Here is a 23,330-nt window from a genome sequence, read left to right as displayed (position 1 = left end):
CAATCATTGCCTTCTGTTCATTCAGTTCACCATCCACCCTTCTCATCAGTCGCCACATATACCTGTGGATCATTTTGTGCCAAAAGAGGGTATTGGCTATCACCAACCCCTCCCAGTAAAAATGTCCACTAAAGCACTGCCATTCTCATCCATCTCCGCAGGAATACCCCACTCACCAACTACTCCATCCACCTTCACATTCCCTACTTTTCCATTCACATCTCCAGTCAAAAACAGTCTCTCAACCCTCTCAAAAATTTCCATGCACACTTCCACATCTGTCCAGAACTCTTCTCTCACTCTGCTTGACGATCTTGCGTTGGCGCATACACGTACACAAACGCCCACATTTGTAGTCCAACTTTCAATCTTACCCATACAATCCTTGAGCCAACTGATCCATACTCTCTTATATTCTCCTTTCATCTGTTACTCACAACAATACACACTCCTTCTTTTGCCCTCTCATTCTCACCTACTTCCATGCATATACCCCATCCATACTCCCATTCCCTCTCTCTCAGCTCTCCATTTAGTTTCAGTTAATCCACATAAATCCACTTTCACACCCTCAAGCACCTGGACAAAATATGTAAAATATGTAAAATGGAAAAATTCAGTGAATAATGTGTATACTTATAAAGAAAAACAACATAGTTATGAATGTTTTCTCTATTTTTTATGTTTAAAACATTTATCCTTGTATGGAGCTGTTTTTTCTTTACTATGGATGGTATGATTCATTTTGAAAGAGAGAAGAAAGATGCTATTTTCAGTCTGTTTCAAGATAGTGGGTCCTCCTTTGTGTGTACAAGCTGAACCATCACGGCCAGGAATCAATATGACCCAAGCTATTTTTTATGTTTATAAAATTTATCTTTGTATGGAGCTGTTTCTCTTTAATATGGGTGGTATGATTCATTATGAAAGAGAGAAGAAAGATGCTATTTTCAGGCAGTTTCAAGATAGTGGGTCCTCCTTTGTGTGTACAGGCTGAACCGTCACGGCTAGGATTCAATATGACCCAAGATTAGCATATGTCATAAGGGAATTAATGTGAAGGGAAGGGATGGTTTTACATCCATGTATTCACCACGAGAACACCTCGTATGCTGCTGAAATGCTTGTGCAAAACAACAATATGTGAAATGACAAATTCAGTACATAATAGATGTACTTACATAATATATGTACTTATGTTAATAATGTTTATTCCTGTATTTTTTTTTTCTTTTTTTTTTTACTCTGGGTGGTATAATATGTATGGAAAGAGAGGAGAAAGGGGTGCAGCAGTGTAGAGACAACCCTTGCAGTCAAAAAACAATACGGCCAAAGATGAACATAGTGGGATGGGGAAGGAGGGGTATGGGGATGGTGAGGTTGTAAGTTGCAGCTGTAAGTACAATAAACAAAGAATATGAATATATTTCCTGAAAAAAAAAAAAAAAAAAAAAAAAAAAAAAAAAACAGTACAATAAAAGAAATAATGACAAATAAAATGAGTAAAAGAAAAAATAACTTACCTTTTTACACTGTAGGGTTGGGGGTTGTACAGTGGGGAGGACAAGGGAGCATGAGGGAAGCTTATCTCTCTCCCCTCTCTTCCCAGGTCAATAGCAAACATTGATAAGCAGTCACTGTCTACTTGGGACACACACTTTCTTTCCTTTCTTGACCTTTTTGCTTCTTATACTTACTTACACTAATGCTTGAGGGGAGCAAAAGACATCCACTCATGACCAATTCACAAGATGTACTGACCACCTGAATGATTTGAAGGGTAGAGTGGGTCTGTGTCAACATCTCCCAGACCTTCGTTCCTTCCTAAAATTGAGTGCAGTTTTTAACAGGTCATGCTCCATCAACACCACCAGCCAAGCTCCAGTAAAATGTTGTTCGACACCGGTGGCCATTTAGAGGTTAATAACAAAACTCAACTACTCCACAGACCCCGCTGGGCTCCACAAAACGCTTAACAGCAATATCAAATCAGAAGAATTCATCTCCAATACCCATGCCACCAACACTACCAGCACCAGCACATCCCTTCTTACAAGAAACAAGTCAACAAGCGGTGGCTGAATTGGTAGAGAGAGAGCCTGCAGTCCTAATGGACTCAGGATCGAATCCTGGCTGGGACAGGGAACAGTTTAAGGATCTGAATTTCCTAAAAGCAGACTTTCCTGATCCACCAGATGACCCGCCAACATGTCATAAAAATACCCCGGCTAAAACCAACACACCAGTCCTGTATAAGACTGCCCTAGCATGTATTCAAAACGGATGGTGGGTGTTAGCGCCAAGGTGGTGATGTGGAGGTGTAGGAGGACTACTGGGCCTTGGGATAGGTCACTGCCCCCAAGAAATAGGCCCTAAAGCCTTTGCCCTGAGTCAGAAAAAAAAAAAAAAAAAAAAAAAAAAAAAAAACTGTAAACCACTGTGCAAACATAAGTCATCTTACACCAACATGCACTGAGTCAGAAAAACAAGCTTCTCTGCATGGTATGACCTTTCCTCTCAATCATAACGCAATCCTCTTCACTCAAGAACAGAAACATAACATTATCAAGAGAACAAAGCTACATGCACAGGGCTGGATGGCATCAGCAACCTACACCTGAAAAACAAGCCCACACATCATCCAAGCCCTCACAAACATCAGCAACTACTCATACATACATTGCAGCATTTGTAACATCTGGAAACATGGAACTATTATCACTGTACTAAAACCAAACAAGGAACCAACACATCCTTCTTCCTACAGACCCATAACACTACTTTGCATACCATCCAATCTAACAAAATCGCATCTCATGTCACCCTTGCTCCCTCACAACATGACTTTAGAGCACCACACTCCACAGAAACTTTACTAACCAACATCAAACGACAAGCATCTGATAGCATCAATTCCACACAACTTGTACCACATCCATCTCTTACAACAAATATTAGAGCCATTAAAACCTCTGATGCCATCTCCTGATGAAAGCTAACCCCAAAAATCTACAACATAAAACATGGAATGAGAGAGAGAGAGAGAGAGAGAGAGAGAATACCCCACCCGTATCCCTGACCGCTTTGGTGAGAGATCCAACATACTTGACCTCTTCCTTACAACTAATCCATCTACTTACATTATAAATCTTTCCTCTCAGTTGGCCTCCTCCAGTCACAACCTATCACCTTAACCTGTCCTATCGCTCCAGTGTGGCCTATGGACCGTCCAAAGAAACGTCGGTTGTGGCAAGCTGCTGATTGGGAGGTCCTAAGGCAGTGCTACTTTGATTTTCCCTGGAATAATTATTGCTTCCATGGCCAAGAGCAATCTGAGTGTGTCCTGGGCATTACGGAGGTCATTCTCTCTGGCACGAAGCATACATTCCTTTCTCATATCCTTTGACTAATGCTAAAAAAAACTTGGTTTAATCATGCTTGTTCTAATGCTGTCTACAACAAGGAGAAGGCCTACAAATGTTACCAGAGCCAACTAACCCCTGAATCTCATCATTCTTATGTTTCTGCCCAGAATCATGCTAAGTCTGATCTTCACTCTGCTAAAAATAATTTCATCCGTACTATATGCTCTGAATTCTCTGACTCGAATTCTTCCCACTCCTTCTGGCACCTTGCCAAAAACCTTTCTAACAACTTTACCTCATCATCCTTCCCTCCTCTGTTCCACTCTGATGGCTGTGTAGCTATTTCTTCTACTGATAAAGCAGATCTCTTCGCTCAGACTTTCTCCTCCAATTCCACCTTAGACAATTCCGGTGCTGTCCCTCCATCTCTTCCCTCCTCTGATTTTATCATGGCCTGACATTATAATTTCTTCAACTTATGTATTTTCTGCCATCACTGGCCTCCGTACTAACAAGTCATATGGGCCTGATGGGGTCCCTCCTGTTGTCCTCAGGAAATGTGCTTCTGTTCTTACACCCTGCCTAGGTAAACTCTTTCACCTTTGTCTATCAACTTGCAGATTTCCTTCTTGCTGGAAGTTTGTTCTCATTCATCCTCTCCCAAAGAAGAGTGACCATTCCCATCCCCTCTAACTATCACCCAATTGCTTTAACATCCTGTATTTTCGAATGTTTTCGAGTCTGTTCTTACCAAAAAAATTTTAAAGCATCTTTCCTATCACAATCTTCATTCTGATCATCAGTATGGGTTTTGCCGGGAACGCACCACTGGTGATCTTCTCACCTCCCTTTCAGACTCCTGGTCATCCTCCTTTCGGGAGTATGGCCAAAGCTTTGCCATTGCACTTGACATCTCAAAGGCTTTCAGTTGAGTCTGGCATAAATCTTCAATTTCCAAACTACCCTCTTATGGTTTTTATCTTTCTTTCTGTGCCTTCATCTCTAGCTTCCTTTCTGGTAGTTCTATAGCTGCTGTTGTAGACAGCCATCATTCTTCTTCTAGAGCTATCAATAGTGGTGTTCCTCAGGGCTCTGTCCTATCTCCAACTTTCTTCCTTTTATTCATCAATGACCTTCTAAGTTGTACATCTAACCATATTCACTCATATGCTGATGACTCTACTCTTCACCTTTCCATTTGCTTCCCGCAGCGTCCATCTCAGCAGTTACTTCAACAAACAAGGGATATGACTATGGCACACATAGTGTCTGACTTGGCTCATATCTCTGATTAGAGTAAAAATAACCTTGTTTTTAATGCATCCAGAATTCAGTTCTTACAACTATCAACCCAACGAAACCTCCACCGGAGTATCCACTAATTCTCAACAATACCCAGCTCAATCCTGTATCATCTTTAAACATACTTGGGGTTTCATTCTCTCAGGATTTATCTTGGAAAGAACATATTACCTCTCTTGTAAAATCTGCCTCCAAGGGATTGGGTGTGCTAAGCCGACTCCATACCTTCTTTACCCCTGCACAGGTGTTGACTTCATACACAGGTTTTATTCGCCCCTGTACTGAGTACAACTTTCATGTGTAGGGAGGCTCCCCACACACAGCTATTCTCACAGGGTGGAGTCAAAGGCTTTTCATATTATTAACTCTCCTCGTCTTACTGGCTCCCTTCAACCTCTGCCTCTTCACCACACTGTTGCATCTTTATCTCTTTTCTATCGCTACTTCAATGGTCACCGCTCCTCTGAACTGTCTGCTTGCATCCCTCTACCGCTACACCAGGTACACAGCACCCAACTAGCAACAAACTCTCATCCCTTTTCTGTCCAGCTCTCTAATGCAAGAGTTAACCGCAACTCCCAGTCCTTCACGTATGCAACAGAACTCTAGAACTGTCTCCCTCTGTCTGTTTTTCCTACTGCCTATGATCTCCAATCTTTCAAAGGCAGTGTGTCCAGGCATCTCAAAATGAATGGATCTTGAATTTGGCTCTCTGTTGTTTCTGTTTTTTTCTTGGAGGGAGCAGTTTGCAAGCCATTGGCCTTTGGTTCCTTCTTCCTTGCATATAAAAGAAAAAAAAAAAATTTAATCCTGTGTTGCCCCATGAGAATTGTAGGGGCCCGGGGCTAGGCAAGTTGGTCCTGACATTTAAGATGAGAGTAACCAGCTTCACACATCCCCAAGTGGCATTATGTGAGCAATAAACCCTAACCACCCCTTGGATATAAACCTAAAGAGGCTCAATCTGGTTGGAGCACCAAAATTACCCATTAAACCACCAGGTGCCATAATTTGGTTATATGGTTACCACCCAGCATGGTAAATGATTTCCTGGTGTACAGGAAACCATTTGGCTTGTTACTCAAGAGTCACCCATAGACAAAGGAGGAGGAAAGAATGAAGGAAAGACAGAAGAGGAGGCAAGGAAAGAAAGAAGGAAGAGAGGAAAAGGCAGTCAGCCGAGAGTAGCATTACATTGAGAGAATAGATGGTGAGCGTGCCCCCTTACCACTAAGAAATAATTAATGAATTCAAATTGGTTCTGTTACAAGAGATGGCAGCCAAGAAATCACACCAAACTCAATGAAGAAAGCTAAAAAATGTCATCTACCTATCTATTGCCAGACGCCTTAATCCCGCAAGGGGTGGCCACAAACAAATCGCCTTCATGTCGCCCTGTCCTCCGCCATTTCACTGCCCTGCTCCCAGCTCACACCCCCCTCTCTCATAGGAGGTGCTGAGTTCATTACTGGGCTAAGCACCAAAACTACAAAACGCCAGAAAATGCGTTTAAAGTCTGGCAACTTTAAAACTTTGATATCTCAGTAACTGCTTGTGTTATTTTGATGTGTGTCTTTTTTTTTAAATGTAGCTGATGGTATTTCCTTTATTGCAATAATCTCTATTTTGCGCTATCTGTCATTAATCATGATGATATCGTGTGAAGAAGGATAATTTTGCCCCCCACTGCCTGACCAATCTGCTTAGAAAATATTTTGATCCTACTAATAACTACAGGAATACATCATAATAGGCCAATAATATATTTGCATAATGTCCCAGGAGTGTCATACTGTGGAATAAAATCAAAGTTCTATGACATAAATATTATTATTTTCAAAATAATAGCAGTTTAAAGGTCGGAAACTTTGTTTTTCTCAGAGTTTTTAACCACCAATAAAAATGAGCCACATCACAAACATCAAGAAAAACATAATAAAATATTATATTGCTGATAATAATAAAAAAGTAAGATAGCATTCAATGTATGAGGACATTATCAGAAAACCCCTGTAACCTGGGAAAAAAAAAAAAAAAAAAAAAAAAAAAAAAACAGTTACAAGTACCAGTAACTTCACAAACACAATGGCAATAATAATAATAGTAATAATGGTTAAAAAATATTCTAATAATAATAAGAAAGCACCCACATGGCAGGTGAGAGAACAATACTGTCCCTTCTCTCCCCTCCACAGCTGCTGGTGGGAGTAGTGTCAGGTATCAGCTTATTGGCTAGCTGCAGTGCAACCCGACTATCTGATTGGTCAGCTTCAAGTGGAGTAAGGAAAGGGGCTGGGATACAGCCCGGTAATGCTCTTACATTCACTTCAACATCACGGGGAGTCAACATACGGAACATAGGACAGGCTGAACTCATACGAAAAGTGACCCTACACCTGGCGGAATTCTGGACCCAGTCACCTGCCTTGAGCACTAGTGTGGAACCGGATGGGTTTTTTTGCTGTGTGACACGACAACACAACACACGTCTACTTAACCTGAGTTTTGACCCCTTTGTAGATTGTTTCTCAGCACGTTTTTACTTCTAGCATATAGAGGAATGGTTTAGCTACTGGTTGGTGCATGCAGGTGCTTGGCGGCCATTTTGGCGCTTAGCCCGGTAATGAATTCAGCGCCTCATATACAGCTACTGCAGACTGACTTAGGACCTCCCCCCACAAGAAATTAAAAAGCACAGAAATCATGGTATATCAAAATGTTTGTTCATGAAATTCCATTCATTAATATGAAATCATGTTTCCCTTGTTTTTCAGGACCAGTTGGATGCGTTTTGGCATGGAATCACTTAGATCTCTAAAATAATCTAAGGACATTTCTTTGCACAAAATATTTGTCAGTTCTTTGCCATGATTTTCTTCATCTTTGCCCAGCAGTTTTCTATCAGATTTAGATCAGGACTGTTGCCAGGCCAGTCGAGGACCTCAATCCGATAATCCTGAAGCCATTTGTCACCTATCTTGACTTGTGACATGGAGCTGAATCGTGCATGAAAAAGTCGCACCCATGAATAGCAAAAAAGTTTAACAAATGATTTTTCAGAACTTGAATGTACAAGCCACCATTCATCATCAAGTTCTTAGGAAGAAAGTAGAGGCCTCCCCTTCCCATTTCACCTGAGAAACACCCCCATACCATTACTGATTGTGGGTGCTTAACAGTCGGCACCGTGTAAGTAGGGTCATATCGACTACCGGAGGCAAGGCGGCGAACCTTGGCAGAACACACCTGGAACACTTAAAATGTGCTTTCATTGGAAAACATAACTTTTCTACACTCATCTGATATCCAGTGTGCAAACTTCTTGGCAAACTGAACACGCTGCTTCTTCATGCAGTCACTAAGAAGCAGTTTCTTGGTTGCGGTACGGCTCAGCAAACCCAGCTCCTTCTGCAAACGGAGTTGGATAGTTCGAATTCAGACGTCTTGCAAATGCTGGGGATGCACTCTCTTCAATTCAGCTGCTGTCAGTCGAGAATTCTTGATTACTTTCCTCCTCAGAAGCGTATCTGTACCTCTGGATGTCGTCCTCTTCTTTCCACAGCCATGTTTGTGCTCTGATACGACATCAGGTGGCAGACCGTGCTGCAGCAAGAATCTTCATGACGGTCGACTTTGCACGTCTAGTACGTTCACAAATTATGTTGATAGGGACATTATCCTGCCTCCATGCAATGATATGGACCCTCTCATCCCTTGAGCAGTACTTTCCAGGTATGACAACTCAACTCTAGGAAAATGACAGGGCAAACAGTAATGCATACGAAAAAAGAGGGAGGTGCAAGCTTGGAGAGACGGGAACATAAACCCCCACTCTTGCTTCTGGGCAAGCACTGACATGCTGAGTGTTTCACCACCTCCCGCCAAAACCAGAGGAGTTGCCAGTTACTTCTTGCCCAAAAAATTCATTTGATGGAGGTGGAAACACAATGCGAAGACAGACAACTCTCCCATAGCAATTCTGTGTGTAGGTCCTAAGTCAATTTGCAGTGGGTGTACCTCTCCACTCCATCCCTCCATCTCATCCTCGACCTCCCCCTCCCTCTCCCCCCCCTCCACCTCACTCACATACACTCTCCTCATCAGTCTCTCACTTCCCATCTTCTCCACATGGCCAAACCACCTCAATGTCTTCCTATCACATCCACATCCACACCATAAAGCTCCTTCACTTCCTCATTTGTCAATCTGTCTCGCCATGTGACTTCACATGCTCCTCTCGAATACCTCACTTCCACTGCTCTCACTCTTGACTTCTGTCCCTTCAACAAGGTCCAAGCTTCACTTCCATACATTTGAGTTGATATCACAATACTGTCATGTAGTAGCTTTTTCACTTCCATGCTCACTTCCCTGTTTCTTATCACTACTTTCAAGGAACCAGCAACCTTTCTTCCTTGTTGTACTCTTTCAAGCACTTCACCTTCCAAACGTCCATCCTTACTCATCACACCACTCAAATACTTAAATATACTCATATTTTCCATTTCCTCCTCATCCAACCTCACTGTACATTAACTAACTTCACCTCTCTCAAAGACCTTCACTCTTCCCTACATTCACCTTTAGATTCCATTTCTTACACACACTCCCAAACTCATCCACCAAGCCTTGCAGCTCCCCTTCGTCTTCACTTAACAACACAGTATCATCTGCAAACAACAGTACAGGGAGTTTCCAAACACTGCCCTCTTTCATTAGGGTCACTCTAACATCCACTGCTCTACCTTGTATCTCTTTTATAACCCCATCCATATACAGACTGAATAACGATGGAGACATGACACATCCCTGTTTCAATCCAACCCTCAAGTAGAAAAATTCACTCAGTTCACTATCCACCTGCATTGCAGCCTTAGCACCCTCACACATACAGCATTCAACAACTTCCCATCCACTCCACAAATTCTTAATACTTTCCACAATCCTTGTCAATCCACCCTGCCATATGCTTTCTCCAAATCTATGAAGGCTGCATACAACTTGTTTCCCTATTCTAGAAACTTTTCCACTAAAGATCTAAGAATGAATATCTGATCTACACAACTCCTTCCCTTCTTAAAACATCCCTGTTCTTCTCCAACTAATTCCTCTGTTATTTCCCTAACCTGTCAATAAGTATCCACCATATTTTCCTATTACACTACGAAGACAAATGCCCCTATGATTACCATACACTTCTTTTTCCTCTTTTCCTTTGTACAAGGGCATAATTATACCTGATTTCCAATCCTCCGGGAATCTACCTTCCTCCCAGGCCAATCTGCACATCTTCCACATTCGTTCTACTACTATCTCTCCCCAGTGCTTCAGCATTTCACCACACACTCCATCAATTCCTGGGGCTTTCCTCATTTTGACTTTCTTCATTGCTTCCACTACTTCCATCTTGCTGATTTCTTCCTTTTTTCCCACATCCCTCCATCTCCCAGCCATTCCCCAGCCACTTATACTCGCATTATTTTCATTCTCTAAGTTTAACAATTCCTCAGTGTGTTCTCTCCATCTGCTCACTTTTTCTCCCTTCTCCACTAGTAATCTACCATTTTTATCTTTCACTCCCCAGCTAACTTCACTGCCACCCAGTCTAACTCTCTTTACCTCTTTCCAGAACATTTTCTTACATTCCCTCCACTTTACACACAAGTTCCTTCCAAATTCCTCATCCACTCTCTTCTTAATCTCTTTCACTAATCTTTTCACCTCTCTCTTCCTCTCAACACATAACTCTCTCTTCCGTCTCTCAACTTCTTCCACGCCCGTTTCTAATCCAGTCATTATATGGTTTCTTCTGTTGTGCCACAGCCTGTGTCACCTCTTCATTCCACCATGCTGTTCCTTGCACCCCCTTTCGTCTTCTCTTCACCTCACACACCACCTCATGCTGCACAGATTTCTTCTGTGAATAACCTGCACACACCTTCCACGTCCCCCATCTGCTCCAATCCATATTTATCCAATCGCTCCTCCACTTCCCTCTTGTATTCTGCCTCTTTCTCATCCTCTTGTAACCTTTCCACTCTCCTTGCATATACTATTTCCTTCCATCCTTTCCTTTTTCTATGTCTCCATTTCATTTGGACCTTGATTCTCACCACCACCAAGTGGTGGTCAGAAAGTCCACCCCCCCAACCTCAATACATTCTTGCATCCCTCACACACCTTCGCATCCTTTCATCCACACCCACATAATCAATCTTTGCCTTCCATTCATTCAATTCACCACCCACCCTTCTCAACACTCGCCATGAATACCTATGGATCATTTTGTGCCTGATGAAGGTATTAGCTATCACCAACCCCCTCCCAGCACAAATGTCTACTAAAGCACTGCCATTCTCATCTACCTCAGCAGGCACACCCCACTCACCAACTACTCCATCCACCTTCGCATTCCCTACTTTACCATTCATATTGCCAATCAAAAACACTCACTCATTTCTTTCAAATTTTTCCATGCACACTTCCACATCTGTCCAGAACTCTTCTCTCACTCTGCTTGCACGATCTTGCATTGGTGCATACACTCACACAATCACCCACATTTGTAGTCCAACTTTCAATCTTACCCACACAATCCTTGAGCCGACCGATCCATGCTCCCTTATGTTCTCCTCCCATCTGTTTCTCACCACAATACACAATCCATTTGCCTGCTCATTCACACCTACTCCCACACATATACCCCATCCACACTCCCATTCTCTCACTCTCTCACCTCTCCATTTAGTTTGTTACCATAATTTACATATATCCACTTTCACACCCTCAAGCACCTGGATAATCTCTCTCTCTTTCACCTCATCATTTGCACCCCTTACATTCCAAGTTGCCATCCGTACTGTGTCCTTTGTTCGGTCCTTAGTCGTCACCTTTTGGTCAGTCCTGGTCCGAGGCTTCTTGTTCGTATATTTAGTCAGTCGTTTTCCGGGGAGGGGCACTAACCCTCCGCCAACCCACTTACTGTCACGTAGGGAATATGTGTTGGTTGGTTATAAGATTACCACCCAGTGTTGTGAATGCTTTCCTGGTTTACAGGAAATCATTTGGCTTGCCACTCAATGTAGAGCTACCCTAAAAACAGAGTACCACTACACTAAGTGAGTGGATGATGGATGCCCCCATCTACCACAAAAGTGTCATATGATGAAAATATCAGTATTTTAGGAACATTTCCTCTCCCTCATTTCAAGCGACACCTAAACAAATATATCACAAAATGGGGCATTGCACTACCATTGTTCTTCCTGTTTAACCCCGGTCTGCATAGACCTGATGATGCAGGTAGGCTACTGCCCCTATGGGGTCATCCCATTTGATTTTTGCACCACTGATGCTGTTTCTGCGTCTTCGTGCAGCAAGTGCTGTGCAGTGCTCCATTATGAGTGTTATGTCGGCCTATTTCACAAGCAGGGTATGTGTCATCTGTGACTAAATCCAACCCAAATCTAAGCCAGTCCCATAACAGAGGAAGGCTGGGTGATGTCCTGATCTAAGCTTGGTTAAGTGTACTTGGTCAGCTCTGTTCAAGGATACCAGTTCTGTACCTCTGGTGGATGAATGTCGTGAGGGAGGACTTGTAACTGAGTGTTCTGATCGAGGAGTTGTACTGTCCTGCATGTGAAATGAGTATCTACATGTTTCCTCATTGCTAGTGTTGAGATGTCTGGAGGTGGGATGCTGTTGAAGAGGGTCTGACAACGTTTGTGTGAAGACTGTTTTACGTGTATAGTTGAGTTTTGAGGCTCTTATCATTTAATAACAAGGATGTTGTGTATTAGTACAAGGTGCTGTGTAAAGCTGTATGCCTCTCATGTCAAGATATTTTCTAACAGGGAGGATATTAGTTTCAAAGTACGGTATATGTGAGCTGTGTGACTGGTTTTGGTGTGACCAGGGATGTTCTGTAGGGTGTTTTTCTCTATGGTCTGCAAGGAATTGTACTGTGTGTTAGACAGGATGGGGACCCTTGCTGGGGAGGTATAGGACATCACTGATCTAAAATACTGTTTGTAGAGTAGCGAGTCTCCCCCCCCCCCCCAAAGTCTTCCCAAGAAGTGGAACAGATACATATCGTTCATATCACATTGTTTATAAGGGCTCCAACATGCTGCCATGCTTCGGCCTTGGTCACCTAATGGCTGCTCTCCACACTGCTTGATGTCTGGCAGCCTCCCCCACTAAAAAATTATTCAATACCCCTGGGTGCAAAGAGTTTTGAAACAATTTGTAGAAAGGAAACCATGTACATCTGGTAGATGGTAATTTGGAATGCTTAGTCTGTGTGTTAAGGTGTATCATTCTACAGGGGTGCCAAAAAAAAATGTTTGTGGCCATACATTGTTAAGTGCAATAGCAGTACCTACACTTATGATTCCTGCTGGTAATAAATGTGGTAGTGGATTTGGCTGGAGCAACAGTCAGTCTGCTGTTCTCAAACCAAGTCTGAAATGAGCTGAAGTAGTCTTGTTGTAATGTACAGACTGTGTCTTCAATTGAGTGCGAAGTTAAGGTACCAGTAATGGCACTTGCATATAAGGCAATGTCTGTGGGTCATTGGGGTGTGGGAATATCATGTGTGAATAGGTTAAAGAGTGTAGGTGAAAGAATGGGATGCTACAGAACTCCACTGGGAAAGTACAAGTTCATGATGCCTTGTCCTGGAGTGTAACAAGTACTTCTTTACCAGATATGTAGAAAGGCTAGCCAACAATTGGTGATGTTCTCCATGTCCGTGTTGTACATTGGTGATTAGTTAAAAATGCCGAATGCAACTTACTCAATATGCTTGAAAAGGTCCTGCTGCAGACGATCCCTCTTCCTCAGGGCCTGCAATAGTAGCTTGCACATATCAGTGTTGTCATGCTGGGCTGCTCGTTGCTCCTTACTCCTCCGTCGCAGGTTACTGTATAATTCCTCTCCTCCAGCTAATCTGTGAACAAGCAATGTCAGTAGGTTAGCAAAGTTCCTTTACAAAGACTACAGCAAGTGGGGAACAGGATATTCTAAAATTCAGTGTGCAACTGCACTCATTTTTTGTCACTCCCAGATAATCATCATCATCCAGACCTCCTTTCCCACCCAAGAGCAGGGTGAGGAGTAGCAATGTCCAGATAGCACAAACTTGCCCAATCCAAATAGGCCACACTTCCATTCACTCATCATTCAAGCCCCCGGAATCCTGGCTCTACCGGATGCGCCAATAACATTCACCACATTCTGCAGCTACACACAAACGTATCCAATCGAGTCAATCCGGACGCTGCCATGCTCACAACAGGTGCCAAAATCTCTGATTGTGCACTTCTCACAACATTCATCCAGCCAGATCGATCTCTTGTCAGTTCCCTAGCCTTGCCGACTTTCAAACCTCTATTCCTAAAACACTCATCCACCATATCTCTCCACCTTCTCCTTGGCCTACCTAGCCTCCTCCCTCCTTCAAATCGCTCAGGTATACCTTTTTCACCATTCTATTGTTATCCATTCTATCCACATGACCATACCATCTCAGGACACTCTCTTCGATTCTGATGTCCACCGACTTCCTCACTCCACACCTTTCACGAATCACATTACAATCCCAGCTATCCAGTATCCAGACAAATGGAATACTCAGAAAAACGGGAAAATTCAAGGGCTGGTAAAAATGTCAGTAAGTTATAACTGTGCGCCAATTTGAATGGACCGCCAAACCGCCGTTTGATCATGTCACGCGAGGCTGGGTGAAGTCAGACAAAGCGAGGTGAAGGCATTTCCGGCTAATGTAAATCCCTAGCAAATCCTCTTAACCACCCCTCCTCTCCCCCTCTTTCCCCTACTTGAATTTAGTCATCCTCCACACCCTCCAAAAATCACCAGTCTGCTTTTTGCCACCAGACAGTAAACAAGCTCTCTTGCTATTGTGTTCCTCTGATAGACAGCAATTTGTACACTCCAAAATGCCTAAAGTGCAAACTAAATGTAAGCGTATCGTGCTTACCTTGAAACAGAAGCTGGACATATGCAACAGACTTGAAAAAGGCGAACATTATAAAACACTAATGGCTGAATATAAATGTTAATAGGAATGAAAGTTTACTTTGTTGGAAGAAAAATAAATAAATAATATGCCTGCATTTCATACGTACATCATTTATTTTATTTTCTGCAAAACAGCTGAGTGGCGGGTGAGGGGTGGAGTGATGGAGGTCAGGTGGGGAAGAAGAAGAACAGTCGGCGTCAGAAATGTAAACAAACTCACGTGGGGGCACAGGTGTCGTGATAATTCTACAGTGCAGTCTTAACACATCATCAGTTCACTAATAAATGTTCAAGCTTTTATTTCTTTATTTTATTTTTCAATTTTTATGAGTACAGTACACATAATGAATACAGTAATTCGGTAAAGAATGGACTGGTGCAATTTGCAGTACTGCAAATTGCTAGACATTGTACGCACGTGCGTTATGACCATGGTGTGTGTTTACAAGGAATTTTTCAGGCGGAATCTCTTAGTGTAACCCCTAATGTGACTGGTGAGTACCTGAACTGTATTTACTGCTGTGATAGCCTTTGTATAGATTTGACTTGAAAATCAGAAATACGGGAAAAATCTGTAACCGGGAAGGTAAATCCCCAAGCCACCCGGTCAACTGGGATTGTACTGTACTTCGTATCCTATCCACCCTCTGTACTCCACATACATTCCTCGGCTTCCCATCTCCATTGCTCTTACTCATGACTTTTCATTTTCATGCCACACCATAGTCTCACACCCATATGTTCAAGTTGGCACTAACACTCCCTCATGTAAGCCTCGTGCAGCTGCAACACTCAAGCCTCCGTTTCTTATCAAGGCCTTCATTGCATCAACTACTTTTCTTCCTTGTGTCGCTCTACTTTCAACTTCTTTTGCACAATTTCCTCTCTTTTCTATCACTGTACCCAAGTATTTGAACTCTCTCACCAAGTCCAGTCTCTCTCCATTCACTGTGACATCACACTGGGAGTCACCTTCTCTCTCAATAACCATCACTTTACTCTTCTCTACATTTACTCTCAAGGCACGATGCTCACAGACATCAGCAAAACTCTGCACTAGCCTACCAAGTTCTTGTCCGGCACTTGCAAGCAGTACTGCATCATCAGCATACAACAAATTTGAGATATTCCATCTATCACCATTCATTACAAACGCCATCCCTCTCTCCACTGCTCGTGTTTTTACTTCTCTCATCACCCCATCCATATATATATTGAACAACCATGGGGACATCACACAACCTTGTCACACGTCCACACCAATCATGAACCATTCACTTAGATGCCCATTAACCCTTACACATGCTTTGCTACCATCATTAAAACTCTTGATAGCACCTAGCAGCTTACCATACATGCAGAAAACTTTCCACAGTGCCTCTCTGTCTACTTTGTTGTATGCTTTTTCCAGATCGATGAATGCCATAAAAACCTTATGGTCCTTCTCACAACCCTTCTCTGCTATCTGTCTCACAGCAAATACTTGATCCACATATCTTCTGCCACTCCTAAAGCCACCCTGTTCATCACTCACTAGGACTTCTGATATCTCTCTTACTTTCTCTATAATAATTCTTCCATATACCTTCCCTACCACACTCAATAAAATTATGCCACGATAATTCTTGCACTCACTTCGCTCACCTTTATTTTTGTACAGGGGTAAAATCACAGCCCTTTTCCATTCTGCAGGCACAGTTTCACTCATCCATGCCTTCTAACATATCTCCAACAAGCACTTCATTCCACTCTCTCCACTACACTGAAGCATCTCTGCATGCACCTCATCAACCCCAGCTGCTTTCCCATTTTTCAGCCGTTTCACAGCGCTCTTCACCTGTGCAAGTGTCACGTCTCCTGGCACTGCATTCCTTCTCTGCACACCCCCAAAACCAATCATGTTTACAGCAGCTCTGCTCTCTCTATTCCCATTCATCAGGCTTTCAAAATATTCTTTCCATCTGGTCCTTACTTCATCTCCATGGGTTAGTAACCTACCACCTGCATCCTTCACACTATCACATTTCTTTCTGCTTTCACATCTACATTTGCACACCTCTTTCCAGAATAACTTCCTATTTTCAGAGTAGTTCGCATTCATTTTTCTTCCCAGATCATCAGTTGCCTCCTCCTTATTCCTCTTCACTAGTCTACATGCTTCTTGCTCTCGATATACTCAGTTCTTATATCAATTGCACCCCTATCCTGTAACCACTTTAGCCACTTCTTCCTCTTTTCCTCCACCGCTCTCTTAACCTCATCATCCCACCATGCTGTACCCTTCTTTTTTGTTGATACTCTTGCCACACCACACACCGCTTTAGCAGTCCTAACTACGCAATCCCTATACGCATTCCACAGGCTGTCCAGGTCCATTTCATTCCAATTCACTGATTCTAACTTGTCCTCTACTTTGGTCCTGTAATCATCTGCCATTTCTTTGATCCTCAGCCACTCAACTTCCAGTCTTTCTCCTTGACTGCTCCTCTCTCTCTTGATCCACCTCACTCCTCTCAGCTTGATCTTGCATACCACAATCATATGATCTGACGGACCTCCACATCGTCCTTTCAAAGCCCTCGTATCAGCAACCATTCCTATAACTGAACTCTCTACGAGCACGTAATCAATCAGGCTTCTTTCAACACGATCCCCATTTCCTCTATACCATGTATATTTATGTGCATTTTTGTGTTTGAAATACGAATTACAAATGCACAACCTCCTCTCCTGACACATATCCTTTAGTCGATTTCCATTATCATTTTCTCCTAGTACTCCATAACAACCCATTATGTCATCCTTAGGACCAGTGCCTACTCTTCCATTCATATCCCCATCATGATCACTTTATAGCTCCTGGGCATTTCTCCCACTACTTCACCCAGCTCATCCCAAAACCTGTCTTTCTCTCTCTCACTCCTGTCCTCACACGGTGCATACACTACAGTCACTGCCACTTTCACCTTCTCAAACTTGAACTTGACATACATACACCTCGAGCTGACACATTTGTAGTCTCTCATTCCACTCTACCACACCTCATCCATCAACAAAGCAACTCCTTCCTTACATCTTCCTCTCCCATTCATTCCCGTTCTTACACATTTCACACTCTCCCACTCCTCCACTTCGCACCCTTTTATCTTCTTTTCACACAATGCCATCACAGCATATCTCGCACTCTTGAACACATTCATCACTTCCACCCTCTTGCTCTCCTCATTCACACCTCTCACATTCCACATGGTCACGCGAGTCTGCCCATTTGGTTGGGACCCTGGGCAGGTATTGGGCCCTCTGAGGCTCTCTGAAACGATTACCATGATTAAGTGATTTTGTATAGGGGAATCTGGGGGACACTTAACCCTGCCAGAAACCCCGGTTATATGGTTACCACCCAGCGTAGTAAATGATTTCCTGGGTACAGGAAACCATTTGGCTTGTCACTCAGTGCAGAGCTCACATGGCATAACTCTACATTGAGAGAGTGGATGATGGGCGCCCCCACCTACCACATAATCTCAATTAATAAGATACCTGCTTGAAAGCATGGTGACAAACAATGAAACTGTTGAAGCTTGAGGTGCTTATTCTTAATGCAAGTGTAGTAAAGAATGATATTACTTAGATCCATTAAAAATCAGATCTAGCCAAAAGTTAAAATTTCTGACTCGGTATCACAAACTGTAACTCTCTTAGCCTCATAACTATTCAATATGAAGACAGCTAATTTTTCTAATTCAGACCTTATCCAATTTATTAGTGCCAATATAACTTCCACAATAAGGCTGGGATATAAGACATTTTATTTATTTATGTTTTAATTTCTCAGGGACTAAAATACTGCAATTTGAATATTTTCCAATGTGTCTGCAAAATCGACAGGAAATATTACAGTAATGCCTATACTATCTGGACTCCCCACTTACCAGACATTTTGGGCCCGGGCCTTTGGGAAAAAAAAATAAAAATAAAATAAAAAATCCGCCATTCTTTTAAACCGTACTTTGAAACTGGCGCACAGCACTGAACAGCTGTGTTTACGCTTGCTGATTGCTTCCAGCCTTCCCCCATCCCTCCCCAGTTACCACCTAACTACCATCTTGACTAGATGCTCATTCCATGGATGCCATACGTGCTCGTTTTTGTGAATAAAGAGTGAATAAACTGCAATACCTTGCCATTAGACCACATGGGAATTTACAGTACAGTGTTGTGCGATGTTATGGAATAAGAATTCAGAGTGCAAAGATTAAGTAAAGAGTGTATACTGGCAGTTGAAACTGGTGTGGTGCAATCAAGAACAGCATGTGCAGTGTTAAACAATTATAACTCATAGTGCAAGGGATTAAGTGCAGCACAACACTGGATTACTGTACGTGCTTCAAGAGCATTTTCAGCAACCATAGCCTTAGAGGAGGCGGGTTAACCTTCGTAACAAACAGCCACGGACGTGTTGTAGGTACAGTAAACCCTCATTATACAATGCCTCATTGTACGATATTTCGCTTATACAATGTCAAAATTTTAGTACCCTATGCCCACTATACAATGGGAACGATTTGCAACAACGATGGATCATCCGCGGCTCAGTGAACAGCGAATGTGCAAACACAACAAAAACCTCCTCACACTGTCGGCATTAGACCACACACACTTGTCCACCGGTCCAGCCTCATTAGTTAGCCCTGCCCAGCCAGCTAGCCCAGTCTTATCGATTGATCCAGCCCCATCAGCCAGCCCCACCCAGCCAGCTAGCCCAGTCTCATCCGCCAGCCCAGACTCATCAGCCAGCCCCGTGCAGCCAGCCAGCCCTGCCCAGTCAGCCAGATCTGCCAGTGATGAGTGAGGGCTGTGAGGCCCTAACTGTCCCTTAGCCTCGGAGGGGACATCAACAATCCTATTAACTTAAGTAATAGTAAGAACTACTGTATACTGTTATTTTCATGTTTTTCCCCTCTTTATTCATTATGAATGTGTTACTTTACATGTTAAAACATAAGGATATTTCATGTATGTGAGCGTTAAGGTGTGTGAATGTGCGAGTTTAGGCAGGTCTGGGAACGTATCCCCATTGACTACATGTTACAACAGGTTCACTATACAATGGATTGCTATACGATGGGGTTTTCAGGAACGGAACCCCATCGTATAATGAGGGTTTACCACTGTACACTGCTAATATATTCCATACTCACTTCTAATTCCTCATTCTCTGGTTCCTTTTCATTTATTTCATATTTCTGTCCCTTATTTGTGTGAATAGGGTCTTAAATAGGTGCTGTGCATGCCCAGTAGAGAGTTATGTAGGTGGTTTTCTGAGTTAGGCTGGGTTAGGGTCCATAACTACCAGTCTAGGAGGAAGGGCCCACTATCCGGACAGACCCACTTTCTGGACAAGCCCTTGGCTCCATTAAATTGGATAATGGAGGGATTACTTTATAATGTAAAGCCTTGGCAAGTGCAATAGGGTAGAAGAGTTAGGATAAATGAGTTTGGATAAAGTTAGGTTTGGTGGTGGGTTAGTGCCCCACCCCGTAAAAAGAACTAACTAAAAAAGCGAATAAAGCGCCTCGGACCCGGATGGACCATGCGTTGACGACTAAGGAACGGACAAAGGACATTCTTAGGGTGGGAACGTGGAAAGTGAGAGGAGTGAATGATGAAGTGAAAGAGAGAGAGATTGTTCAGGTGCTTGAGGATGCAAAAGTGGATATATGTGGATTGACTGAAACTAAATGGGAAGGTGAAAGGGTGAGAGAATGGTAATATGGTTTAGGTATATGTGCGGGAGTCAATGAGAATGAGAGGGCAAGAGAGAGAGTGTGTCTGATGATAAGCAAGAAATGGAAGGAGAATATACAAGAGTATGGAACAGTGGGTGCAAGGATTGTATGGGTGAGGATGAAAGTAGGTATACAAGCGTGGGCGATTGTATGTGTGTATGCCTCGACTGAGGATCGAGTGGCAAGAGTGAAAGATGAGTTTTGGACGAGAGTAGAAGTGTGTATGGACAAGTTTGAGAGGAGCAAGAGAGTCCTGTTGATTGGAGACATGAATGGCAAAGTTGGGAATGTACGAGTGGATGAAGTGGTTGGTCAGTGGGGTGTGCCAGCTGACATAGATGGGAATGGAAGTGCTTTGGTGGACATCTGTGCTTGTAAGGGGTTGGCAATAGCCAACACCTACTTTCGTCATAAGATGATCCACCGGTATGCATGGAGAGTAATGAGGAGGATGGATGGTGAACTTGTTGAACGAAAGGCAATGATAGACTACGTGTGTGTGGATGAGCGAATGAGAAGACAAGTGTTGGATGCAAGAGTGTGGAAAGGGTGGGGGAATGGAGTCTCGGACCATCACTTAGTGATGGCCAAGGTAGAGCTGCAAAGAAAGTGGTTGAGGAGACGAAGGGGAAGACAGGAGGAAGCAGCTCCTGTGAGAAGAGTGGAGAAATTGCAAGATAGTGAGAAAATGACAGAGTATAAGAGCATAGTGAAAGAAAGATTGGGAAGGTATGAGCTAGAGCAGATAGAAGGGGTGGAAGACGTATGTAAGATATTCACGGAAGAGATAAGCGCAGCGTGTGAGGCGGTTTGTGGAGTGAGGAGGAAATGCAAGGGTCTGCAAGGGACAGCATGGTGGAATGATGAGGTGAAACGAGCTGTGGAACAAAAGAAGAAGGCATATAGTGAATGGTTAGCGAGTAGAGGTAAGGGAGAAGATGAGAGAGAGAAGAGAGAGGTATATGTGAGCAGGAGAAGGGAGGTTAAGAGACTGGTGAAGGAGAGTAAGAAGAAAGTGGATGAAGAGTTTGGGAGGAATCTGAGTGTGATATGGAGGGAGAGTAAGAAATTGTTTTGGAAGGAGGTAAAGAAAGTAAGGCAGTATGAAAGGGGAAATAGTAGGGGAGTGAAAGATAGGAATAATAGATTGTTGGTGGAGAAGAGAGAGAAATTGAGGAGATGGAAGGAGCATTTTGAGGATTTGTTGAATCTAGAGAGTGAGAGCAGTGCGAGTATAAGTGGTTGGGGAATGACTGGGACAAGAAGAGATGAGAGGAGGGAGGAAGAGATCACTAGGTTGGAAATAGTAGCAGCAAATGAAGAAGATTAAGTTGGGAAAGGCCCCAGGAATTGATGGAGTGTATGGTGAAATGCTTAGGTATGGGGGTGAGATTGTTGTGGAGTGGATATGGAAGTTGTGTAGATTGGCTTGGGAAGAGGGAAGGGTTCCAGAGGACTGGAAATCTGGTATAATTGTTCCTTTATACAAAGGAAAAGGGGACAGAGAAGTATGTGGTAACCATAGGGGTATTTGCCTTCTTAGTGTGACTGGTAAAATATATGGTAGAATACTCATTGATAGGGTTAGGTATATGACAGAGGAGCTAGTTGGAGAAGAACAAGGGGGATTTAGGAGGGGAAAAGGGTGTGTAGATCAGATATTTGTTCTAAGATGTTTAGTGAAGAAGTATCTAGAGAAGGGAAGGAAAGTGTATGCTGTCCTCATGGACTTGGAGAGAGCTTATGACAGAATAGACAGGCAAGGTATGTGGAAGGTATTAAGAATATATGGAATGGAGGGGAAATTGGTGAGTGCTGTGAAGAGTATGTACGAGGGAGCTAGGGCTACAGTGCGAATGGATGGGGAGCTGAGTGAGTTCTTTGATCTCAATGTGGGACTGAAACAGGGTTGTGTGATGTCTCCATGGCTGTTTAATATATACATGGATGAGGTTGTAAAAGAGGTGCAGGGTAGGGCAGTGGATGTGGGGGTGGCTGTATTGAATCAGGGTGAGATTTGGAAGCTTCCGGTGTTGCTGTTTGCTGATGATACAGTACTGTTGAGTGAAGATGAATGGGAGTTGCAAGGTTTGGTGAATGAATTTGAGACAGTGTGTAGGAGGAGGAATCTGAAATTTAATGTAAACAAAAGTAAAGTTATGGTGTTTGAGAGGAATGAAGTCACGGAGTGTGCAGTAAGGTTGGATGGTGAGGATATGGAGAATGTGAATGCATTCAAGTACTTGGGTAGTGTGGTGAGTAACATGGAAGGTTGAGGGATGAAGTGCGTGAAAGGGTACAGCAGGGAAGGAAGGTTGTTGGTACACTGAAAGCAGTGATGAGAAATAGGGAGGTGAGTACGGAAGTTAAGAAGTCACTGCATGATAGCATTGTGATCCCTACCCTGACGTATGGAAGCGAGGCATGGACCTTGCAAGAGGGGAACAAGTCAAGAGTGAGAGCAGTGGAAATGAGTTACTCGAGAGGAGCATGTGGAGTGACGTGGAGGGACAGGTTGACGAATGAAGAAGTGAAGGAACGCTGTGGGGTGGATGTGGATGTGGTTGAGAAGATTAGGAGAAATACACTGAGGTGGTTTGGACATGTGAAGAGAATGAAGAATGAAAGACTGACTAAGAGGGTGTATGTAGGCGAGGTGGAGGGAGGGAGAGGAAGAGGTAGATCGAGGATGAGGTGGAGGGATGGAGTTGAGAGGTATATGAGGGGGGGGGGGGGTGAGTTGGGGGAGGGTAGTCAAATGGTGGGTGACAGAGCGACTTGGAGGCGTTTTGTCTGCGGCCACCCTTTGCAGGATTAGGGCGTCGGGCTATAA

At 43.2% G+C, this 23,330-nt stretch overlaps 1 protein-coding gene across 1 annotated transcript in view; it reads right to left on the bottom strand.

The window, feature by feature from the left end:
- IKKbeta (inhibitor of nuclear factor kappa B kinase subunit beta) overlaps positions 1 to 23,330 on the bottom strand; it is a 209,273-nt gene that overhangs the window by 60,594 nt on the left and 125,349 nt on the right. Inside the window, exon 12 of the mRNA XM_080282673.1 lies at positions 13,465 to 13,617. Coding sequence (XP_080138799.1) covers positions 13,465 to 13,617 — 153 coding nt within the window. The remainder of the gene's footprint in view (positions 1 to 13,464; positions 13,618 to 23,330) is intronic.

The sequence above is a fragment of the Coenobita brevimanus genome, chromosome 94 (assembly GCF_032717465.1).
Source record: "Coenobita brevimanus isolate Jiangsu-jjx chromosome 94, ASM3271746v2, whole genome shotgun sequence".
NCBI classification, from domain to species: Eukaryota; Metazoa; Arthropoda; class Malacostraca; order Decapoda; family Coenobitidae; genus Coenobita; species Coenobita brevimanus.
The sequence above is the reverse complement of the archived record's forward strand: the minus strand, read 5'-3'. Positions and strand labels throughout refer to the sequence as shown.